The sequence below is a fragment of the Nicotiana tomentosiformis genome, chromosome 11 (genome assembly GCF_000390325.3).
Source record: "Nicotiana tomentosiformis chromosome 11, ASM39032v3, whole genome shotgun sequence".
Classification (NCBI taxonomy): domain Eukaryota; kingdom Viridiplantae; phylum Streptophyta; class Magnoliopsida; order Solanales; family Solanaceae; genus Nicotiana; species Nicotiana tomentosiformis.
Window position 1 is genome coordinate 121,182,069 of NC_090822.1, and position 18,980 is coordinate 121,201,048.

Here is an 18,980-nt window from a genome sequence, read left to right on the forward strand (position 1 = left end):
CTCTGAAAAATATGGAGTTGACCCGGAGAAGAGAGATGGACGAGTGGGTGGGGGGATTGAGAATTATGATTTCCATTTATTTTAGTTAGTGTGTCTTATTTAAATTGGATGGGCAGATTAAATTATCTTAAATAGGTGACTATCACGACCCCAAATTCCCTCTATAGGATGTCGTGATGGAACTTAGTCTCTAAGACTAGGTAAGCCTATTAATGCGGAATAAAAATAGAAATTTAAAACATAACATAATTACAACTCCCAAAATCTGGTCTAAAGAAAGTAAGGAAGCAACATAATAATGATAGAAGGGACTCCGGAGTCTGCGGACGCTGGTAGATATACCTCGAAGTCTCCGTGTACAGGTAACTCACTGATGTCGGGGCTGGTATGGAGTACCTGGATCTGCACAAAAAGATATGCAGAAGCGTAGAATGAGTACACCATAGTGGTACCCAGTAAGTGCCAAGCCTAACCTCGGTAGAGTAGTGACGAGGTCAGGTCAGGCCCTACTGGAAAATAATAATGGCATGGTAAAATGTTTAACAATATAATAAAATAAAATGACAATGAAAATGAATCAAGTAGCATGTCACCATTTAATTACACAAAATAATGACAAATAATATCTCTTTGGAATTAAAACAGAATTCCTTTCAACTTTAAGCAGATCACAACAATAATCAAAGTTTACTGTGGCCATAAATCAATATCAACAAGGGTACTCACGAGGTACCATCTCATAGTCCCAAATCATAAATAAATTTACAATATCTCATTTCCTTATCTGTCACGACCCAAAAACCTAACCTGTCGTGATGATGCCTATCGTGAAACTAGGCAAGCCGACTCATTTCCAAACAAAATCGATATTTTTATTTCAAAGATAATTTCAATGCTATTTAACATAAAACCTTCATTTAAGGAGTTCAAATCAAATAAAAATAAAAGTGCGGAAAAGAAAGGCCCGACATCGGGGTGTCACTAATCATGAGTATCTACTACAATCTGTCTAACAATATGAAGGCTAACTCAGCCTGAAAAATAGCTAAATACAACTAGAGGAGGATAAGAGGGAGAAGAGCAGGGGCTGCGTTCGCCAAACAGCTACCTTGCTATCTCCAAGAAAATCTGCAACCAGAACACTCAATAACCGCTACCGTGTCCAGCTACACCTGAATCTGCACATAAGGTGCACGGAGTAACATGAGTATGTCAACTTAGTAAGTAACAACAATAAATAAAGACTGGGCAGCAGTGACGAGAAATAAAACATATAACGTTCATATCATGAAATCTCAATAAAGTACAACATGCTTTAAAAATCAGTGTTTGAATCAAATCATCTCGTTTAAACCCGGTTTCAGTAAAAATCATTTAAAGATATTTTTACCACAGTTTTTCAAACAAAGGCTCAATGCAAAGGTGAGCAAAATGATGAAATCGTAAACAACCCCTCGGGCAAAACATCACTGGTACACAGACCCTCGGGCAAACCTCACAGTCACTCGTTCCACTCGGGCATACCTCACAATCACTCTTGCCACTCGGGAATACCTCACAATCCCTCATGCCTCCCAGTCACTCAGCACTCGGCACTCGCACTCAGTAGGTACCTGCGTGCTCACTGGGGGTGTGTACAGACTCCGGAGGGGCTCCTTCAGCCCAAACACTATGATCTGCACAGACAACTCACGTGTTGCACGAACAACTTACTTTCTGCACGGACAACTCATGTGCCATAATAATAAATTATGCTACATGCGGGCAGCCCCGATCCACACTCATCCTCACAAATCAGGCCCTCAGCCTCACTCAGTCATAAACCTCTCAAGCCACTCGGTCATTTCAATAAAACAGGGCATTCGGCCCAAAACATTTATATGCATCAAAATAGAGTCATAAAACTAAGTTATGCGGTAAACAAGTATAACATGACTGAGTATGGATTTCCAATCAAAAACAATGAGAGGATGGTAAGAAACAGCCCTTAAGGGTCCAAATAGCATTGGCGCAAGGCCCAAACATCGTATTCAACCCAATTTACAGAAATGTTTTTTAAAACATATAAGTATCATATAGTTTCAACAAAGTATGCAACTTTACAGTTTCTACGTAAAGGACCAAGTCACAAATCCCCAATAGTGCATGCCCACACGCCCGTCACCTAGCATGTGCATCACTAAAAATAGTGGAATGATACAAAATCCGGGGTTTCATACCCTTAGGACTAGATTTACAATCGTTACTTACCTCAAAACCTGTCAAATCTCTAATCCGCAATGCTCTTGCCTCTGGAATCGGCCTCCAAATGCTCTGAATCTATTCACAATCAGTACAATACCATCAATACGTGCTAATGGAATGAATTCCATAAGAAAAATAACAAAATTAGACCAAAATCCAAAATTGGCTCAAACCCGGCCCCGGGCCCACGTCTCGAAATCCGAAAAAATTTACAAAACTAGAAAGCTCATTCACTCACGAGTTTAACCATACCAAATTCATCAAAATCTGACATCGTTTGTCCTTTAAATCCTTAATTTACTCTCCAAAATTTCCAAGCCCTAACCCCTCATTTTCACTAATTATAATGATTAAACAACGGGAAAATCACCATATATACGGGTATCAGGCTCAAGTAACTTAACTCAATGAAATCCCCTTGATTCCCTCTTCAAAACCCTCCAAAAGCTCCAAAAATTGAATAAACATGGTGAAGAATGCACCAAAATCGCGAAGGGTTCTATTTATGATTTCTGCTTAGGTTTTTCGCACCTGCGGCCATTTTCTCGCACCCGCACGACCGCACCTGCGGTCCAAGGAGCCGCACCTGCGCAACTCACTTAATCACCCATCTTCTGCCCATGCAGACACCTTCCTCGCACCTGCGTACTCGCACATGCGGTCCCAGGTGTGCATCTGCGAAACCAGCCGAAACTCCTCATCTCCACATCTGCGCTCGAGGCCTCGCACCTGCGGGCTCGCAGATGCAGCCAATTCTTCGCACCTGCATTTCCAGTCTTAGCCCAGCATCGCCATACCTGCGCACTCCCCACGTGCACTAGCGGCCTTTCACCTGCGACCCTTTCTTCCATAGGTGCGGAAATAGCAGAAGCAGCAGCTCCAACAGAAAATTCCAACATCGAAAAATCCGTTAACCACCCGGAATCACCTTGAGGCCCTCGAGACCTCAACCAAAGATTCCAACAAGTCCTATATCAACATACAAACTTAGTCGAACCTTCGAATCACTCAAAACAATATCCAAACACCAAATTACCCTCGGATTCAAACCTAAGAACTTCTAATTTCCAAATTCGGCAACCGATGCCGAAACCAAACAAACCACGTCCGAATGACCTAAAATTTTGCACACACGTCAAAAAAGACACTACGAACCTACTCCAACTTTTGGAATTCCTTTCCAACACCGATATCAAATTTTCCACTGCTGACCGAAATCGCTAAATTTCCAATTTCGCCAATTCAAGCCTAATTCTACCACAGACCTCCAAATAATATTCCGAAGAGGCTCCTAAGCCCAAAATCACCATACAGAGCTATTGGAATTATCAGAATTTGAATCTGAGGTCGTTTACACATAGGTCCATATCCGGTCCACTTTTCTAACTTAATGTTTTTAAATTATGAGACTAAGTGTCTCATTTCACTCCGAGTTCCTTCCAGACCCTAACCAACTAACCCGATACAACATAATATAGCTAAATAACACAAAAAGAAGTAGAAATGGGGAAAATGGGGCTATAACTCTCGAAACGACCAGCCGGGTCGTTACATCCTCCCCCTCTTAAACATCCGTTCATCCTCGAACGGGTCTAGAAACATACCTGGAGTCTCGAATAGGCATGGATATCTGCTCCACATCTACCGCTCGGTCTCCCATGTGGCCTCCTCTATAGGCTGAACTCTCCATTGCACCTTCACTGAAGTTATATCCTTTGACATCAACCTTCGAACCTGCCGATCCAAAATAGCCACCGGCTCCACATCATAAGTCATATCACCCTCCAACTGAACCGTGTTGAAATCCAAAACATGGGACGGATCTCCAATATAATTTCGGAGCATGGAAACATGAAACACTGGATGCACACTCGACAAGCTGGGTGGCAAGGCAAGCTTATAAGCCACCTCCCCTATTCTCTGAAGCACCTCAAAAGGCCCAATGAACCCGGGGCTCAACTTGCCCCTCTTCCCAAACCTCATAACACCCTTCATGGGTGATACCTTCAGCAAAACCTTCTCCCCAACCATAAAAGACATATCAAGGACCTTCCTATCCACGTAGCTCTTCTGCCTAGATTGCGCCGTGCGAAGCCGCTCCTGAATCAATTTCACCTTTTCTAATGCGTCCTGGACCAAGTCTGTACCTAAGATCCTAGCCTCACCCGACTCAAACCATCCAACCAGAGATCTACACCTCCTCCCATATAAAGCCTCATACGCAGCCATCTGAATACTCGATTAATAACTGTTGTTATATGCAAACTCCGCGAGTGGAAGAAACTGGTCCCATGAACCCCCAAAGTCTATGACACAAGCACACATCATGTACTCCAATATCTGAATCGTGCGCTCGGACTGCCCGTCCATCTGAGGGTGAAAAGTTGTGCTCAACTCAACCCGCGTACCCAACTCTTGCTGCACGGCCCTCCAAAACTGCGATGTGAACTGAGTGCCCCTATCTAAAATAATGGAAACTGGGACACCATGCAGGCGAACAATCTCTCGGATGTAAATCTCAGCCAACCGCTCTGAAGAGTAAGTAGTACCAACTGGAATGAAGTGTGCGAACTTGGTCATCCGATCCAGAATAACCCAAATAGCATCGAACTTCCTCGAAGTCCGTGGGAGCCCAACTACAAAGTCCATGGTGATCCGCTCCAACATCCACTCTGGGATCTCTAATCTCTGAAGCAAGCCACCCGGTCTCTGATGCTCATACTTAAACCTGCTGACAGTTGAGACACCGAGCCACAAACCCAACTATATCCTTCTTCATCCACCTCCACCAATAGTGCTGCCTCAAATCCTAGTACATCTTCGCGGCACCTGGATGGATGGAGTACCGCGAGCTGTGGGCCTCCTCAAGAATCAACTCTCGAAGCCCATCTACATTAGGCACACATATCCTGCCCTGCATTCTCAGCACGCCGTCATCACCAATATTCACATCCCTAGAATCACCTCTCCGAACCCTGTCCTGAAGAACGAGAAAGTGGGGGTCATCATACTGACGCTCCCTGATACGGTCATAAAGAGAATACCTGGAGACCACACAAGCCAATACCCGACTAGGCTCCGGAATATCCAATCTGACAAGCTGGCCCGCTAAGGCCTGAACATCCAATGCCAAAGGTCTCTCTACCACTGGAAGATATGCTAAACTCCCCAAACTCTCTGCCCGGCGACTCAAAGCGTCGGCCACCACATTGGCCTTCCCCGGATGCTACAAAATAGTGATATCATAGTCCTTAAGAAGCTCCAACCATCTCCGTTGACGCAAATTAAGATCCTTCTTCTTTAACAGATATTGCAGACTCCGGTGATCTATATAGATCTCACAATGAACCCCATACAAATAATAACGCCAAATCTTCAAGGAGTGAACAATGGCTGCTAACTCAAGATCATGAACAGGATAGTTCTTCTCATGGGTCTTCAACTGGCGCGAGTCATAGGCAATCATCCTTACCTCCTGCGTCAAAACACAACCAATGCCTATCCTCGAGGCATCACAATACATAGTGTAAGAACCTGAAGCTGATGGCAGAACTAACACTGTAGCTGTGGTCAAAGCAGTCTTGAGCTTCTGAATGTTCTCCTCACATTCATCCGACCACCTAAATGGAGCACCCTTTTGGGTCAATTTGATCAAGGGCGATGCAATAGATGAAAATACCTCCACAAAGCGACGGTAGTAACCCACCAAACCAAGAAAGCTCCTAATCTCCGTGGCTGAGGACGGTCTGGGCCAACTTTGCACCGCATCTATCTTCTTCAGATCCACCTGAATACCCTCACTGGATACCACATGTCCCAAGAATGCTATTGAACTGAGCCAAAACTCACATTTGGAGAACTTTGCATAAAGCTTCTCCTCCCTCAATCTCTGTAATACAATCTTCAAATGCTGAGCATGCTCCTCCTGGTTACGAGAGTACACCAGGATGTCATCAATGAATACAACAATGAATGAGTCCAATTAGGGTTAAAATACACTATTCATCAAATGCATGAATGCTAATGGGGCATTGGTCAGCCCAAAAGACATCACCAAGAACTCATAATGGCCATATCGGGTTCTGAAAGCTGTTTTAAGAATATCTGAATCCTGAATCTTCAGCTGGTGATAACCGGACCTCAAATCAATATTGGAGAACACCCTCTCTCCCTGAAGCTGGTCGAATAAACCATCAATGCGAGGCAAAGGATACTTATTCTTGACTGTGACCTTGTTCAACTGCCTGTAATCAATACACATTCTCATGGAACCATCCTTCTTTTTCACAAATAGAACCGGTTCACCCCAAGGTGATACACTAGGACGAATAAACCCCTTATCAAGGAGTTCCTGAAGTTGTTCTTTCAATTCCTTCAACTCCGCCGGTGCCATACGATACGGTGAAATAGAAATGGGCTGAGTGGCTGACAGGTCTGCAGGAAACACATCCGGAAAATCACGTACCACCAGAACAGAATCAATGACAGGAGTCTCTGTACTAAAATCCCTCAAAAAAGCCAAATAAGATGGGCAACCCTTCTCAACCATGCGTTGAGCCTTCAAATATGAAATCACCCTACTTGGTACATAATCTACATAACCACTCCACTCATCCCTCAAAATTCCCGGCATAGCCAACGTCACCATCTTAGCGTGATAATCTAGAACAGCATGACATGGAGATAGCCAATCCATACCCAAATATCACATCAAAGTCAACCATACTGAGCAATAATAGATCCACTCGGGTCTCCAGACCCCCAATAATCACCACACATGACCAATATACGCGGTCCACAATAATAGTGTCGCCCACAGGAGTAGATATATGTACAGATGAAACTAAGGACTCACGGGGCATATCCATAAAATGGGCGAAATGCAAGGAAATATATGAATACGTGGAACCAGGGTCAAATAATACCGAAGCATCTCTGTGACAAACTAAGACAATACCTGTAATCCCAGCATCTGAAGCAATAGCATCTGGTCTAGCAGGGAGAGAATAGAAATGGGCATGACCACCCCCTGATCTGCCTCCCCCTCTAGGGCGACCCTTAGCTGATTGATCTCCACCCTGAGCTGACTGGGCGGATGATTAGGTAACTGGTGCTGTAGTCGGAGGCTGACTCCTCTGCTGAGATAGAACTCCGTGATGATGAGGACACTGCCTCCACATATGCCCTAACTCCCCACACTCAAAACAACTCCCTGGTGCTGGCGGCGGAAACTGAAGGGAACCCCTAGCACCGGGATGATTGGTAGAAGAACCTGGCACGGAAGAGACCTGAACAGGTGGAGCACGGGACGAACTCTGAACTGGTAGGGCACTAAGTTATGAGTGGCCCTGATAAGAACTGTGAGAACCATGTCCATATGATGCACCCCGATGAAATGGCCAAGCTGACTGAGCCTGCCTTTAATGATGACTTTACCGTGCTGGAACGGACCCCCAAAAGGAGCACCGCTGAATCCACCCTGACCACGAGGCCTCTTGAACTCCCTCTCAATCCTCTCCTGACCGCGAACCATCACAACCTGTTAATAAATGTCGACCACCTCATCAAAAGTAGCACCCGATACCCTCTCTCTGGTCATAAGCAACTGTAGCTGATAAGTGAGACCATCAATAAACCTCATGATCCTTTCCCTATCTGTGGGAACCAACCAGATAGCATGACGGGCCAACTCGGAGAACCACATCTCATACTGTGTCACAGACATATCACCCCGGAGAAGCCGCTCAAATTGTTTGTGCAGCTCCTCTCTACGGGATCGAGGCATGAACTTTTCCAAAAAGACCACGGAGAACTGCTTCCAAGTAAGGGGTGCTGCGCCAACAGGCATGCGCCTCTCGTAAGTCTCCCACCATCTGAGTGCAGCCCCAGAAAACTGAAAGGTAGTGAATGAGAAACCACAAGTCTCCAAAATACCAGCAGTACGGAGTATCCTCTGACACCTGTACAAAAAGTCCTGATCATCCTCTCTCTCTGTGCCACTAAAAGGTGATGGCTGGAGACTCCCAAACCTCTCCAACCCATGCTGATCATCCTCAGGCATAGCAGGAACCACATAATCTAGAGCAACAGCAACCGGCTGGGCTGGTGGTGCCTCCGGTGCACGAGACGGGAGTTTGAGTGCCTCCCCCGGCCTGAGAAGTGGCTGCGGCCGTTGAAATAGAAACCGCCTGAGCAAGGCCAGTACACGCTGTCAGAATCTGAGCTAGGGCCTCCTGAAGACCTGAAATCATAATAGGCATAGGTGGTGGCTCGGATAGTGCATCAACAACTAGAACCTGGTCCTGATCTGGGACAACCGGTGGATCTGCAGGTACTGCCCCAGCTGTTGTACGGGCTGCACCTCTTCCCCTACCACGACCTCCATCATGGCCTCGGCCTCTCGCGACCCTGGCTGGTGGTACAGGTGGCTGGCCCTCCTGACCGGTAGTACGAGTCCTCACCATCTGTGAGAGAATGAAACAACAGATGTTTAGTTACTAGAATCAATAGATTCACACGATAAGAATTCAAGAATGTGGAAATTTTTTCCTAAAGGTTCTGTAGCCTCTCGAAGATAAGTATAGACGTCTCCATACCAATCCGCAAGACTCTACTAAACCCGCTCATGACTCGTGAGACCTATGTAACCTAGGCTCTGATACTAATCTGTAACGACCCAAAAACCTAACCTGTCATGATGGCGCCTATCGTGCAACTAGGCAAGACGACTCATTTCCAAACAAAACCGATATTTTCATTTCAAATATAATTTCAATGTTATTTAACATAAAACCTTCATTTAAGGAGTTCAAATCAAAGAAAAACAAAAGTGCGTAAAAGAAAATCGAGACATCCTGGTGTCACTAATCATAAGCATCTACTACAATCTGTCTAACAATATGAAGGCTAACTCAGCCTGGAAAATAGCTAATTACAACTAGAGGAGGATAAGAGGGAGAAGAGCAGGGGTTGCGTTCGCCAAACAACTACCTTGCTATCTCCAAGAAAATCTACAACCAGAACATTCAATAACCGCTACCGTGTCCAGCTACACCTAAATCTGCACACAAGGTGCACGGAGTAACGTGAGTACGCCAACTCAGTTAGTAACAAAAATAAATAAAGACTGAGCAGTAGTGACGAGCAATAAAACATATAATGTTCTTATCATGAAATCTCAGTAAAGTACAACATGCTTCAAAAATCAGTGTTTGAATCAAATCATCTCATTTAAATCCGATTTCAGTAAAAATCAGTTAAAGATATTTTTCCCACAGTTTTTCAAACAAAGACTCAATGCAAAGGTGAGCAAAATGATGAAATCGTAAACAGCCCCTCGGGCAAAACATCACTCGTATACAGCCCCTCGGGCAAACCTCACAGTCACTCGTGCCACTCGGGCATACGTCACAATCACTCTTGCCCCTCGGGCATACCTCACAATCCTTCATGCCTCCCAGTCACTCAGCACTCGGCACTCGCACTCAGTAGGTACCTACGCTCACTGGGGGTGTGTACAGACTCCGGAGGGGCTCCTTCAGCCCAAGCACTATAATCTGCACGAATAACTCACGTGCTGCACGGACAACTCATGTGCCATAATAATAAAGTATGCTGCATGCGGGCAGTGCCGATCCACACTCATCCTCACAAATCAGGCCCTCGGCTTCACTCAGTCATAAACCTCTCAAGCCACTCAGGCATTTCTGTAAATCAGGGCATTCGGCCCAAAATATTTATATGCATCAAAATAGAGTCATAAAACTAAGTTATGCGGTAAACAAGTATAACATGTCTGAGTATGGATTTCCAATCGAAAACAATGAGAGGATGGTAAGAAACAGCCCCTAAGGATCCAAACAGCATTGGCGCAAGGCCCAAACATAGCATTCAACCCAATTTACAGAAATTCTTTCTAAAAAATATAAGTATCATATAGTTTCAACAAAGTATGCAACTTTACAGTTGCTACGGGACGGACCAAGTCACAAATCTCTAATAGTGCACGCCCACACGCCCGCCACCTAGCATGTGCATCACTAAAAATAGTGGAATGATACAAAATCTGGGGTTTCGTACCCTCATGACTAGATTTACAATCGTTACTTACCTCGAATCCGGTCAAATATCTAACCCCCAATGTTCTTGCCTCTGGACTCGGCCTCCAAATGCTCCGAATCTATTCACAATCTGTACAATACCATTAATAAGCGCTAATGGAATGAATTCCACAAGAAAAACTACAAAATCATATCAAAACCCGAAATTGGCTCAAACCCGGCCCCCGGGTCCACATCTCGAAATCCAAAAAAAATTACAAAACTAGAAAGCTCATTCACTCACGAGTCTAACCATACCAAATTCATCAAAATATGACATCGTTTGGTCCTTCAAATCCATAATTTACTCTACAAATATTCCAAGCCTTACCCCTCATTTTCACTAATTATACTGATTAAACAACGGGAAAAACTAAATAAAAATGGTGAAGAATGCACCAAAATCGCGAAGGGTTCTATTTATGGTTTCTGCCCAGTTTTTTCGCACCTGCGGCTATATTCTCGCACCCGCGCGACCGCACCTACAGTCCAAGGAGCCGCACCTGCTCAACTCACTTAATTACCCATCTTTTGTACCTGCGGACACCTTCCTTGCACTTGCGGTCCCAGGTGCGCATCTACGAAACCAGCCCAAACTCCTCATCTCCGCATTTGCGCTCAAGGCCTCGCATCTGCGGGCCCGCAGATGCGGCCAATTCTTCGCACCTACGTTCTCAGACTTGGACCAGTATCTCCCGCACCTGCGCACTCCCCACGTGCACCAGCGGCCTCGCACATGTGACGCTTTCTTCCGTAGGTGCGGAAATAGCAGAAGCAGCAGGTCTAGCTGCAAATTCCAACTTCGACTAATCCGTTAACCACCCAAAATCACCCCGAGGCCCTCAGGACCTCAACCATAGATTCCAACAAGTCCTATATTAACATACAAACTTAGTCGAACCTTTGAATCACTCAAAACAATATTCAAACACCAAATTACCCTCGGATTCAAGCCTAAGAACTTCTAAATTTTCAAATTCGGCAACCGATGCTGAAATCAACCAAACCACATCTGAATGACCTTAAATTTTACACACACGTCACAAATGATACAACGAACCTACTCCAACTTCCGGAATTCCATTCCGACCCTGATATTAAATTTTTCACTGCTGACCGAAATCGCCAAATTTCCAATTTCGCCAGTTCAAGCCTAATTCTACCATGGACCTCCAAATAATATTCCGGACACGCTCCTAATCCCAAAATCACCATACAGAGCTATTGAATTATCAGAATTTGAATCCAAGGTCGTTTACACATAAGTTCATATCCGGTCCACTTTTCTAACTTAATGTTTTTTAATTATGAGACTAAGTGTCTCATTTCACTCCGAGTTTCTTTCGGACCCTAACCAACTAACCCGATACAACATAATATAGCTGAATAACACAAAAAGAAGTAGAAATAGGGAAAATGGGGCTATAACTCTCGAAACGACCGGCCGGGTAGTTACATTATCTCACCGCGGGAGCCTTCACAATTTATTTTAAAGAAAGCATTTATCTCGAAATAACATCCCGCGTTTTAGCCATCCTTATTACACCGCGGGACTTATAGTAGTTTCCCCCTACTAGCCACGCGTATCAAGCTACTCTTATCTCACCACATGCGTTTCAATACACAGACCTTATACCACCGCATGCGTATAAATATCGCAATTTGCACCTCAAGTGCTCAAATAATTTAACTTGCCAAAATAATTCAACGACAATATTTTTTCACAATAAAGAGTTCACGGCTCCATCACAATGAGTACGAAGATCATACAAAAATATTCAGGAATAAATAATTCAGAAAAATAATATTTCAAAATCTTTAATACGTTTCTTCAATGTCAAATTTAAAAAAATGTCAAATACTTCATATTAATAATATTTAGTTTAAAGAAAATAAACCTTTAAATAATGCACAGAATAAAAGAAACCAAGTTTCAACTAAACATGTAAAACAATTAGTAGGAAAAGGTCAAACAAATTTAAGGTATATATTTCAGATCAATGATGAAGAATACAACAAGCTAAAATAATTTAATAAATGCGCAACAATGATCTACACAATTTAAAAATATAATCTTTCACATTTAGCCCGTGTACATACTCATCACCTCGTGTACACGACTTTTAACAAATTTCAATAATCACATCAATACCAATCCGACTTAGATCCACTCGTATCTAGTTATTTCAAGCCTAATTTCATTACGGACTTCCAAATAAAATTTCGATTATGCTTCTAAGTCCAAAATTACCATACAGGGCTGTCAGAATCATCAAAATTCTATTCTGGGGTCGTTTGCACATAATTCGACATCTGATCACTATTTGAACTTAAACTTTTAATTTTTCATCAAAATTTCATATCTCGGGCTAGGGACCTCGGAATTTGATTCCGGGCATACGCCCAAGTCCCAAATCTTGATACGGACCTACCGGAACTGTCAAAATATTGATCCGAGTCCGTTTGCTCAAAAGGTTGACCAAAGTCAACTCAGTTGAGTTTTAAAGCTCTAATTCACATTTTAACCCATTATTCACATAAAAACTTTGCGGAAAATTTTACGGACTATGAACGCAAGTTGAAGAATGATGAATAGAGCTTTTCGAGGTCTTAGAACACATAATTAATTATTAAATTTAAAGATGATATTTTGGGTAATCATATTCTCCACCTCTAAAATAAACGTTTGTCCTCGAACGGAGTTAGAAAAAGTACCTGAGTTTGTGAATAAGTGTGGATAACAGTTGCGTATATCATGCTCGGTCTCCCAAGTCGCCTCCTCGACCGGATGACCCCTCCACCGAACCTTGACGGAAGCAATGTTCTTTGACCTCATCTTTAGAACCTGCTTATCTAAAATAGCCACTAGTTCCTCAACATAAGATAGATCTTTGTCCAACTGAACCGAACTGAAGTCTAACACATGAGACGGATTGCCGTGATATTTCCGAAGCATAGAAACATGAAATATTGGATGAACTGTAGAGAGACTAGGTGGTAGTGCACGTCTGTAAGCCACCTCTCCAACTCTGTCAAGAATCTCAAAAGGTCCAATATACCTAGGGCTCAACTTGCCCTTCTTCCCGAACCTCATTACCCCCTTCATAGGCGAAACCCGAAGCAGCACCCGCTCACCAACCATGAATGCAACATCACGAACCTTCCGATCCGCATAACTCTTCTGCCTAGATTGGGCTATACGAAGTCGATCATGAATCAACTTAACTTTTTCCAGGGCATCTTGAACCAAGTATGTACCCAATGGCCTAGCCTCGCCCAGTTTGAACCAACCCACTGGAGATCGGCACCGCCTACCATACAAGGCCTCATACGGAGCCATCTGAATGCTCTACTGGTAAGTATTGTTGTAAGCAAACTCAGCAAGTGGTAAGAACTGGTCCCAAGCATCCCCAAAATCTATCACACACGCACGAAGCATATCCTCCAGTATCTGAATAGTGCATTCGGATTGCCCGTCTGTCTGAGGGTAAAATGTTGTACTCAACTCCATACGAGTACCCAACTCTCATTGTACAGCCCTTCAAAACCGTGTACCCCTGTTAGAGATGATAGATTTCGGTATGCTGTGAAGTCAGACAATCTCGTGAATATAGATTCGAGCCAACTGCTCGGAAGAGTAGGTAGTCATCACCGGAATGAAATGAGATGACTTGGTCATCCTATCCACAATCACCTAAACTGCATCAAACTTCCGCTGAGTCCATGGAAGTCCAATAACAAAATCCATAGTGATCTACTCCCATTTCCATTCTGGAATCTCTAACTTCTGAAGCAATCTACCCGGTCGCTAATGCTCATAGTTCATTTGTTGACAATTTAGACACCGAGCTACATACTCCACTATGTCTTTCTTCATCCACCTCCACCAATAGTGATGTCTCAAGTCCTGATACATCTTTGCAGCACCCGGATGAATGGAGTACCGCGAACTATGAGCCTCCTGGAGAATTAACTCACGCAAGCCATCTACATTGGGTACACATAGCTTGCCCTACACCCGTAATACACCGTCATCTCCAATGTTGACTTCTTTGGCATCACTGTGATGAACTGTATCCTTAAGAATAAGCAAATAAGGGTTATCATACTGACGCTCCCTGATACGATCATAAAGAGAAGACTGAGAAACCACACAAGCTAGAACTCGACTCGGCTCGGAAACATCCAATCTGACAAACTGTTGGCCAAGGCCTGAACATCCAAGGCTAAAGGCCTCTTTTCTACCGGTAAATATGCTAAGCTACCCAAACTTTCCGCCTTACGACTCAAGGTATCAGCCACTATATTGGCCTTCCCAAGATGATAGAGAATGATGGTATCATAATCCATAAGCAACTCCAACCACCTCCACTGCCGCAAATTAAGATCCTTCTGTTTAAGCAGATGTTGTAAGCTTCGGTGATCAGTGTAGACCTCACAATGGACACCGTACAAATAATGCCGCCAAATCTTCAAGGCATGAACAATATTTGCTAACTCAAGGTCATGTACATGGTAATCCTTATCATGCACCTTTAACCGTCTGGACGCGTGGGCAATCACCCTACCGTCTTGCATCAACACTGCGTCGAGACCAATATGTGACGCGCCACAATACACAGTATAAGACCATGAACCTGTAGGTAATACCAATACTGGGGTTGTAGTCAAAGTTGTCTTGAGCTTTTGGAAGCTCTCCTCACATTCATCGGTCTACCTGAATGGAGCACCCTTTTTGGTCAATTTGGTCATAGATGTAGTAATAGAAGAGAAACCCTTTACAAATCGGCGATAATACCCTTCCAAATCAAGGAAACTCTAAATTTCCGTAACTGAGGACGGTCTGGACCAACTCTGCACTGCTTCAATCTTCTTCGGATATTCCTTTATCCCATCACATGAAACTATATGACCCAAAAATCCCACCGAACCAAGCCAGAATTCACACTTAGGAAATTTTGCATATAATTTCTTTTCTCTCAAAGTCTGAAGCACAGTCTTCAGGTGTTGTTCATGATCTTCCCGACTCCAAGAATACACCAGAATGTCGTCAATAAACACAATGACAAAAGAATCAAGATAGGGATGAATACACTATTTATTAAGTGCATAAATGTTGCTGGGGTGTTGGTCAGCCCAAAAGACATCACAAGGAACTCGTAATGACCGTACCGAGTCCTCAAAGCAGTCTTCGGGATATCTGGCTCTTGAATCTTCAACTTATGATAGCCTGAACGTAAGTCGATCTTAGAGAACACTTTGGCACCCTGAAGCTCATCAAATAGATCATTAATTTGTGGCAATGGATACCTGTTCTTCACTGTAGCCTTGTTCAGTTGGCAGTAACCAATACACATCTGCATAGAACCATCCTTCTTCTTCACAAATAAGATATGAGCACCCCAAGGCGATACACTAAGACAAATGAAACCCTTATCAAGCAACTCCTGTAACTAATATTTTAATTCTTTCAACTCTGTTGGGGCCATACGATATAGTGGAATAGAAATGGGCTAAGTACCCGATAATGAATCAATTCCAAAGTCAATATCCATGTCGGGTGGCATACCCGGTAGATTTGCTGGAAATACATCAGGAAAACACATTACTACAGGAACTGACTCCATAGTATGAGTATCAATACTAAAATCTTTCACATAGGCCAGATACGCATCATACCCCTTCTCAACCATTCGTTGAGCTTTAATAAATGAAACAACCCTGCTAGGAACATGATCCGAGGTACCTCTCTACTCTAGCCGCGGTAGACCTGACATAGCCAATGTCACCATCATGGTGTAACAATCAAGAATAGCGTGATAGGGCGACAACCAGTCCATGCCCAAAATAATATCGAAATCCACCATATTGAGCAATAATAAATTGACTCTGGTCTCAAAACCACTGATAACAATTAAACACGACCGATACACGCAGTCCACAATAATAGATTCACCTACGGGTGTAGATACATAAATAGAAGAACTCAAGAAATCACGTGATACGCCCAAATAAGGGGAAAAATAAGATGACACATAAGAATAAGTGGAGCCTGGATCAAATAAGACAGATGCATCTCTATGACAAACGAGAATAATATCTATGATAATAGAATCAGATGCAATGACTTCTGTTCTAGCAGGAAGGGCATAATATCTGGCCTGGCCTCCCCCTCTAGGGCGACCTCTATATGCCCGACCTCCACCTCTAGCTAGCTGTGCAGCTGGAGTGGAAACTGGTGCAGTAATCATGGCTTGAGAAGCCTGAGGGCCATGTGGTATAGGTAGGGCTGAGAAATCCGTGGAAGTGCACCCCTCCTAAATCTGGGGCAATCTCTCATAATATGACGAGTGTCACCACACTCAAAACAAGCCCTCGGAAGATGTCGCTATTGGGACTGGTTCGGGCCTGATCGACTAGACTGCCCGTTGAAAGCACCTCGTACATGAGGTACAGAAAACACTGACGGTGCATAATATGGAACATGTCGTCTGGGAGTAACCGGAATACCACTAGAAGCTGGAAGTGGTGAATGAATAGGATGACTCACATAAACTATACCATGACGGGCTGCAACTAGGGAATGAGAATTATTATATGTGCTAGAATCTCAGGGTCTCTTAGCTTCCCTCTCTTCCCTCTCCCGAGTCCACATACCTTCTAATCTCCTAGCAATTGACATCACCTGTTCGTATGTGATGTCCATCTCTAGCTCTCGGGCCATACTGTATCTGATACTAGGGTGGAGACCCTCAATAAATCTGCGAACCCGCTCTCGAATAGTAGCAACTAAGGTTGGTGCATGCCTAGCCAAATCATTGAATCGGACTGCATATTCCAACACAGTCATAGAATCCTGGCGCACCTGCTCAAACTCTGCGTGCCATGAATCTCTAAGACTCTGATGAACATACTCCCTTAAGAACATATCTGAAAATTGAGTCCAAGTAAGTGAAGTTGCCTCAGCTGGACTATCCAACTCATATGCCTGCCACCACTGGTAGGCTGCTCCTCTAAATTGGAATGTCAAGAAAGAAACCTCACTGGAATGCACAATACCCATAGTACAAAGGATATAGTGACATTCCTCCTGAAAACCCTGAGCATCCTCTGAAGCTAAACCGCTGAAAGTGGGAGGGTGATACTTATTGTACCTTTCAAGCCTGAGCTGCTCCGCCTTTGAATCTGATGTCCTAATCTCAGGCCGAACTGGGACAACTGGCTGCACTGGTATAACCTTTGGGGCATGGTCAACTTGGGCCCATGTCTCAGGAGTATGGGCGGTGGGAGTCTGTGCTCCTCCCCCAGCCTGAGATGTGGCAGGAGCAAGTGGAATTAACCTTGCCTGAGCTAAAGTGCCAGACATGCTCAAAAACATGGCAAGAGTCTCCTGAAGTGCAGGAGTAGTGACAAGTATCTTAGGTCCCTGCTCTCCAACTGGAGCTACTGGTGGCTCTGGTACAGCAGCTCGTGCAGATACTCTGGCTGCACCACGTGGTCTTTCTCGGCCTCTGCCCCGGCCCCAGCCTCTTGCGGCTACAACAGGGGGCGCAAGTGTCTGATCATCAGATCTAGTTGTGCGTGTCCTCACCATCTGTGAGAGAATAGAAAGACAATAGTTTAAAATTTTGAAGTCAACAAATACACACGATAAGGAATCAAAGTAGTGAATATTTCCTAACAGTACCATAGCCTCTCGAAGATAAGTACAGACATCTCTGTACCGATCCGCAAGACTCTACTAAACCTGCTTGTGACTCATAACACCTATGAACCTAAGGCTCTGATACCAACTTTTCACGACCCCAAATTCCCTCCATAGGATGTCGTGATGGCACCTAGTCTCTAAGACTAGGTAAGCCTACCAATGCGGAAAAAAATAGAAATCTGAAACTTAACATAACTACAACTCCCAAAACCTGGTAGAAATACGTCACAAGTTTCTTAGAATTTTATCCTCAATCTCTCTCTCTATATATATATATATATATATATATTAAGGTCTAAAGAAAGTAGGGAAGCAATATAATAATGATAGAAGGGGACTCCGGAGTCTGCAGATGCTGACAGATATACCTCGAAGTCTCCGTGTACAGGTAACTCACTGATGTCGGCGCTGGTATGGAGTACCTGAATCTGCACAAAAAGATGTGCAGAAGTGTAGTATGAGTACACCACAGCGGTACCCAGTAAGTGCCAAGCCTAACCTTGGTAGAGTAGTGACGAGGTCAAGTCAGGTCCTACTGGAAAATAATAATGGCATGGCAAAATGTTTAACAATATAATTAAATAAAATGACAATGAAAATGAATCAAGTAGCATGTCACCATTTAATTATACAAAATAATGGCAAATAATATCTCGTGGAATCAAAACAGAATTCCTTTTAACATTAAGAAAATCACAACAATAATCAAAGGCAACTGTGGCCATAAATCAATATCAACAAGGGCACTCACGAGGTACCGTCTCGTAGTCCCAAATCATAAATAAATTCACAATATCTCATTTCCTTATCAATATCACAATTTGCACCTCAAGTGCTCAAATAATTTAATTTGCCAAAATAATTCAACAACAATATTTTTTCACAATAAAGAGTTCACGGCTTCATCACAATGAGTACGAAAATCTTAC

At 43.6% G+C, this 18,980-nt stretch overlaps 1 protein-coding gene across 1 annotated transcript; it reads right to left on the minus strand.

Annotated features, from left to right (window-relative positions):
• Positions 1-5,470: 5,470 nt before the first annotated feature.
• On the minus strand, positions 5,471-17,937 carry LOC138902095 (uncharacterized). Its single transcript, XM_070189906.1, has 7 exons — positions 17,305-17,937; positions 17,001-17,244; positions 16,811-16,862; positions 15,654-15,758; positions 8,179-8,432; positions 6,710-6,906; positions 5,471-5,719 (listed from the first exon to the last, which is right to left on the minus strand). Exons 1-7 carry the CDS (start codon positions 17,935-17,937, stop codon positions 5,471-5,473), a joined length of 1,734 nt encoding a protein of 577 aa, XP_070046007.1.
• Between the last annotated feature and the right edge of the window lie 1,043 nt (positions 17,938-18,980).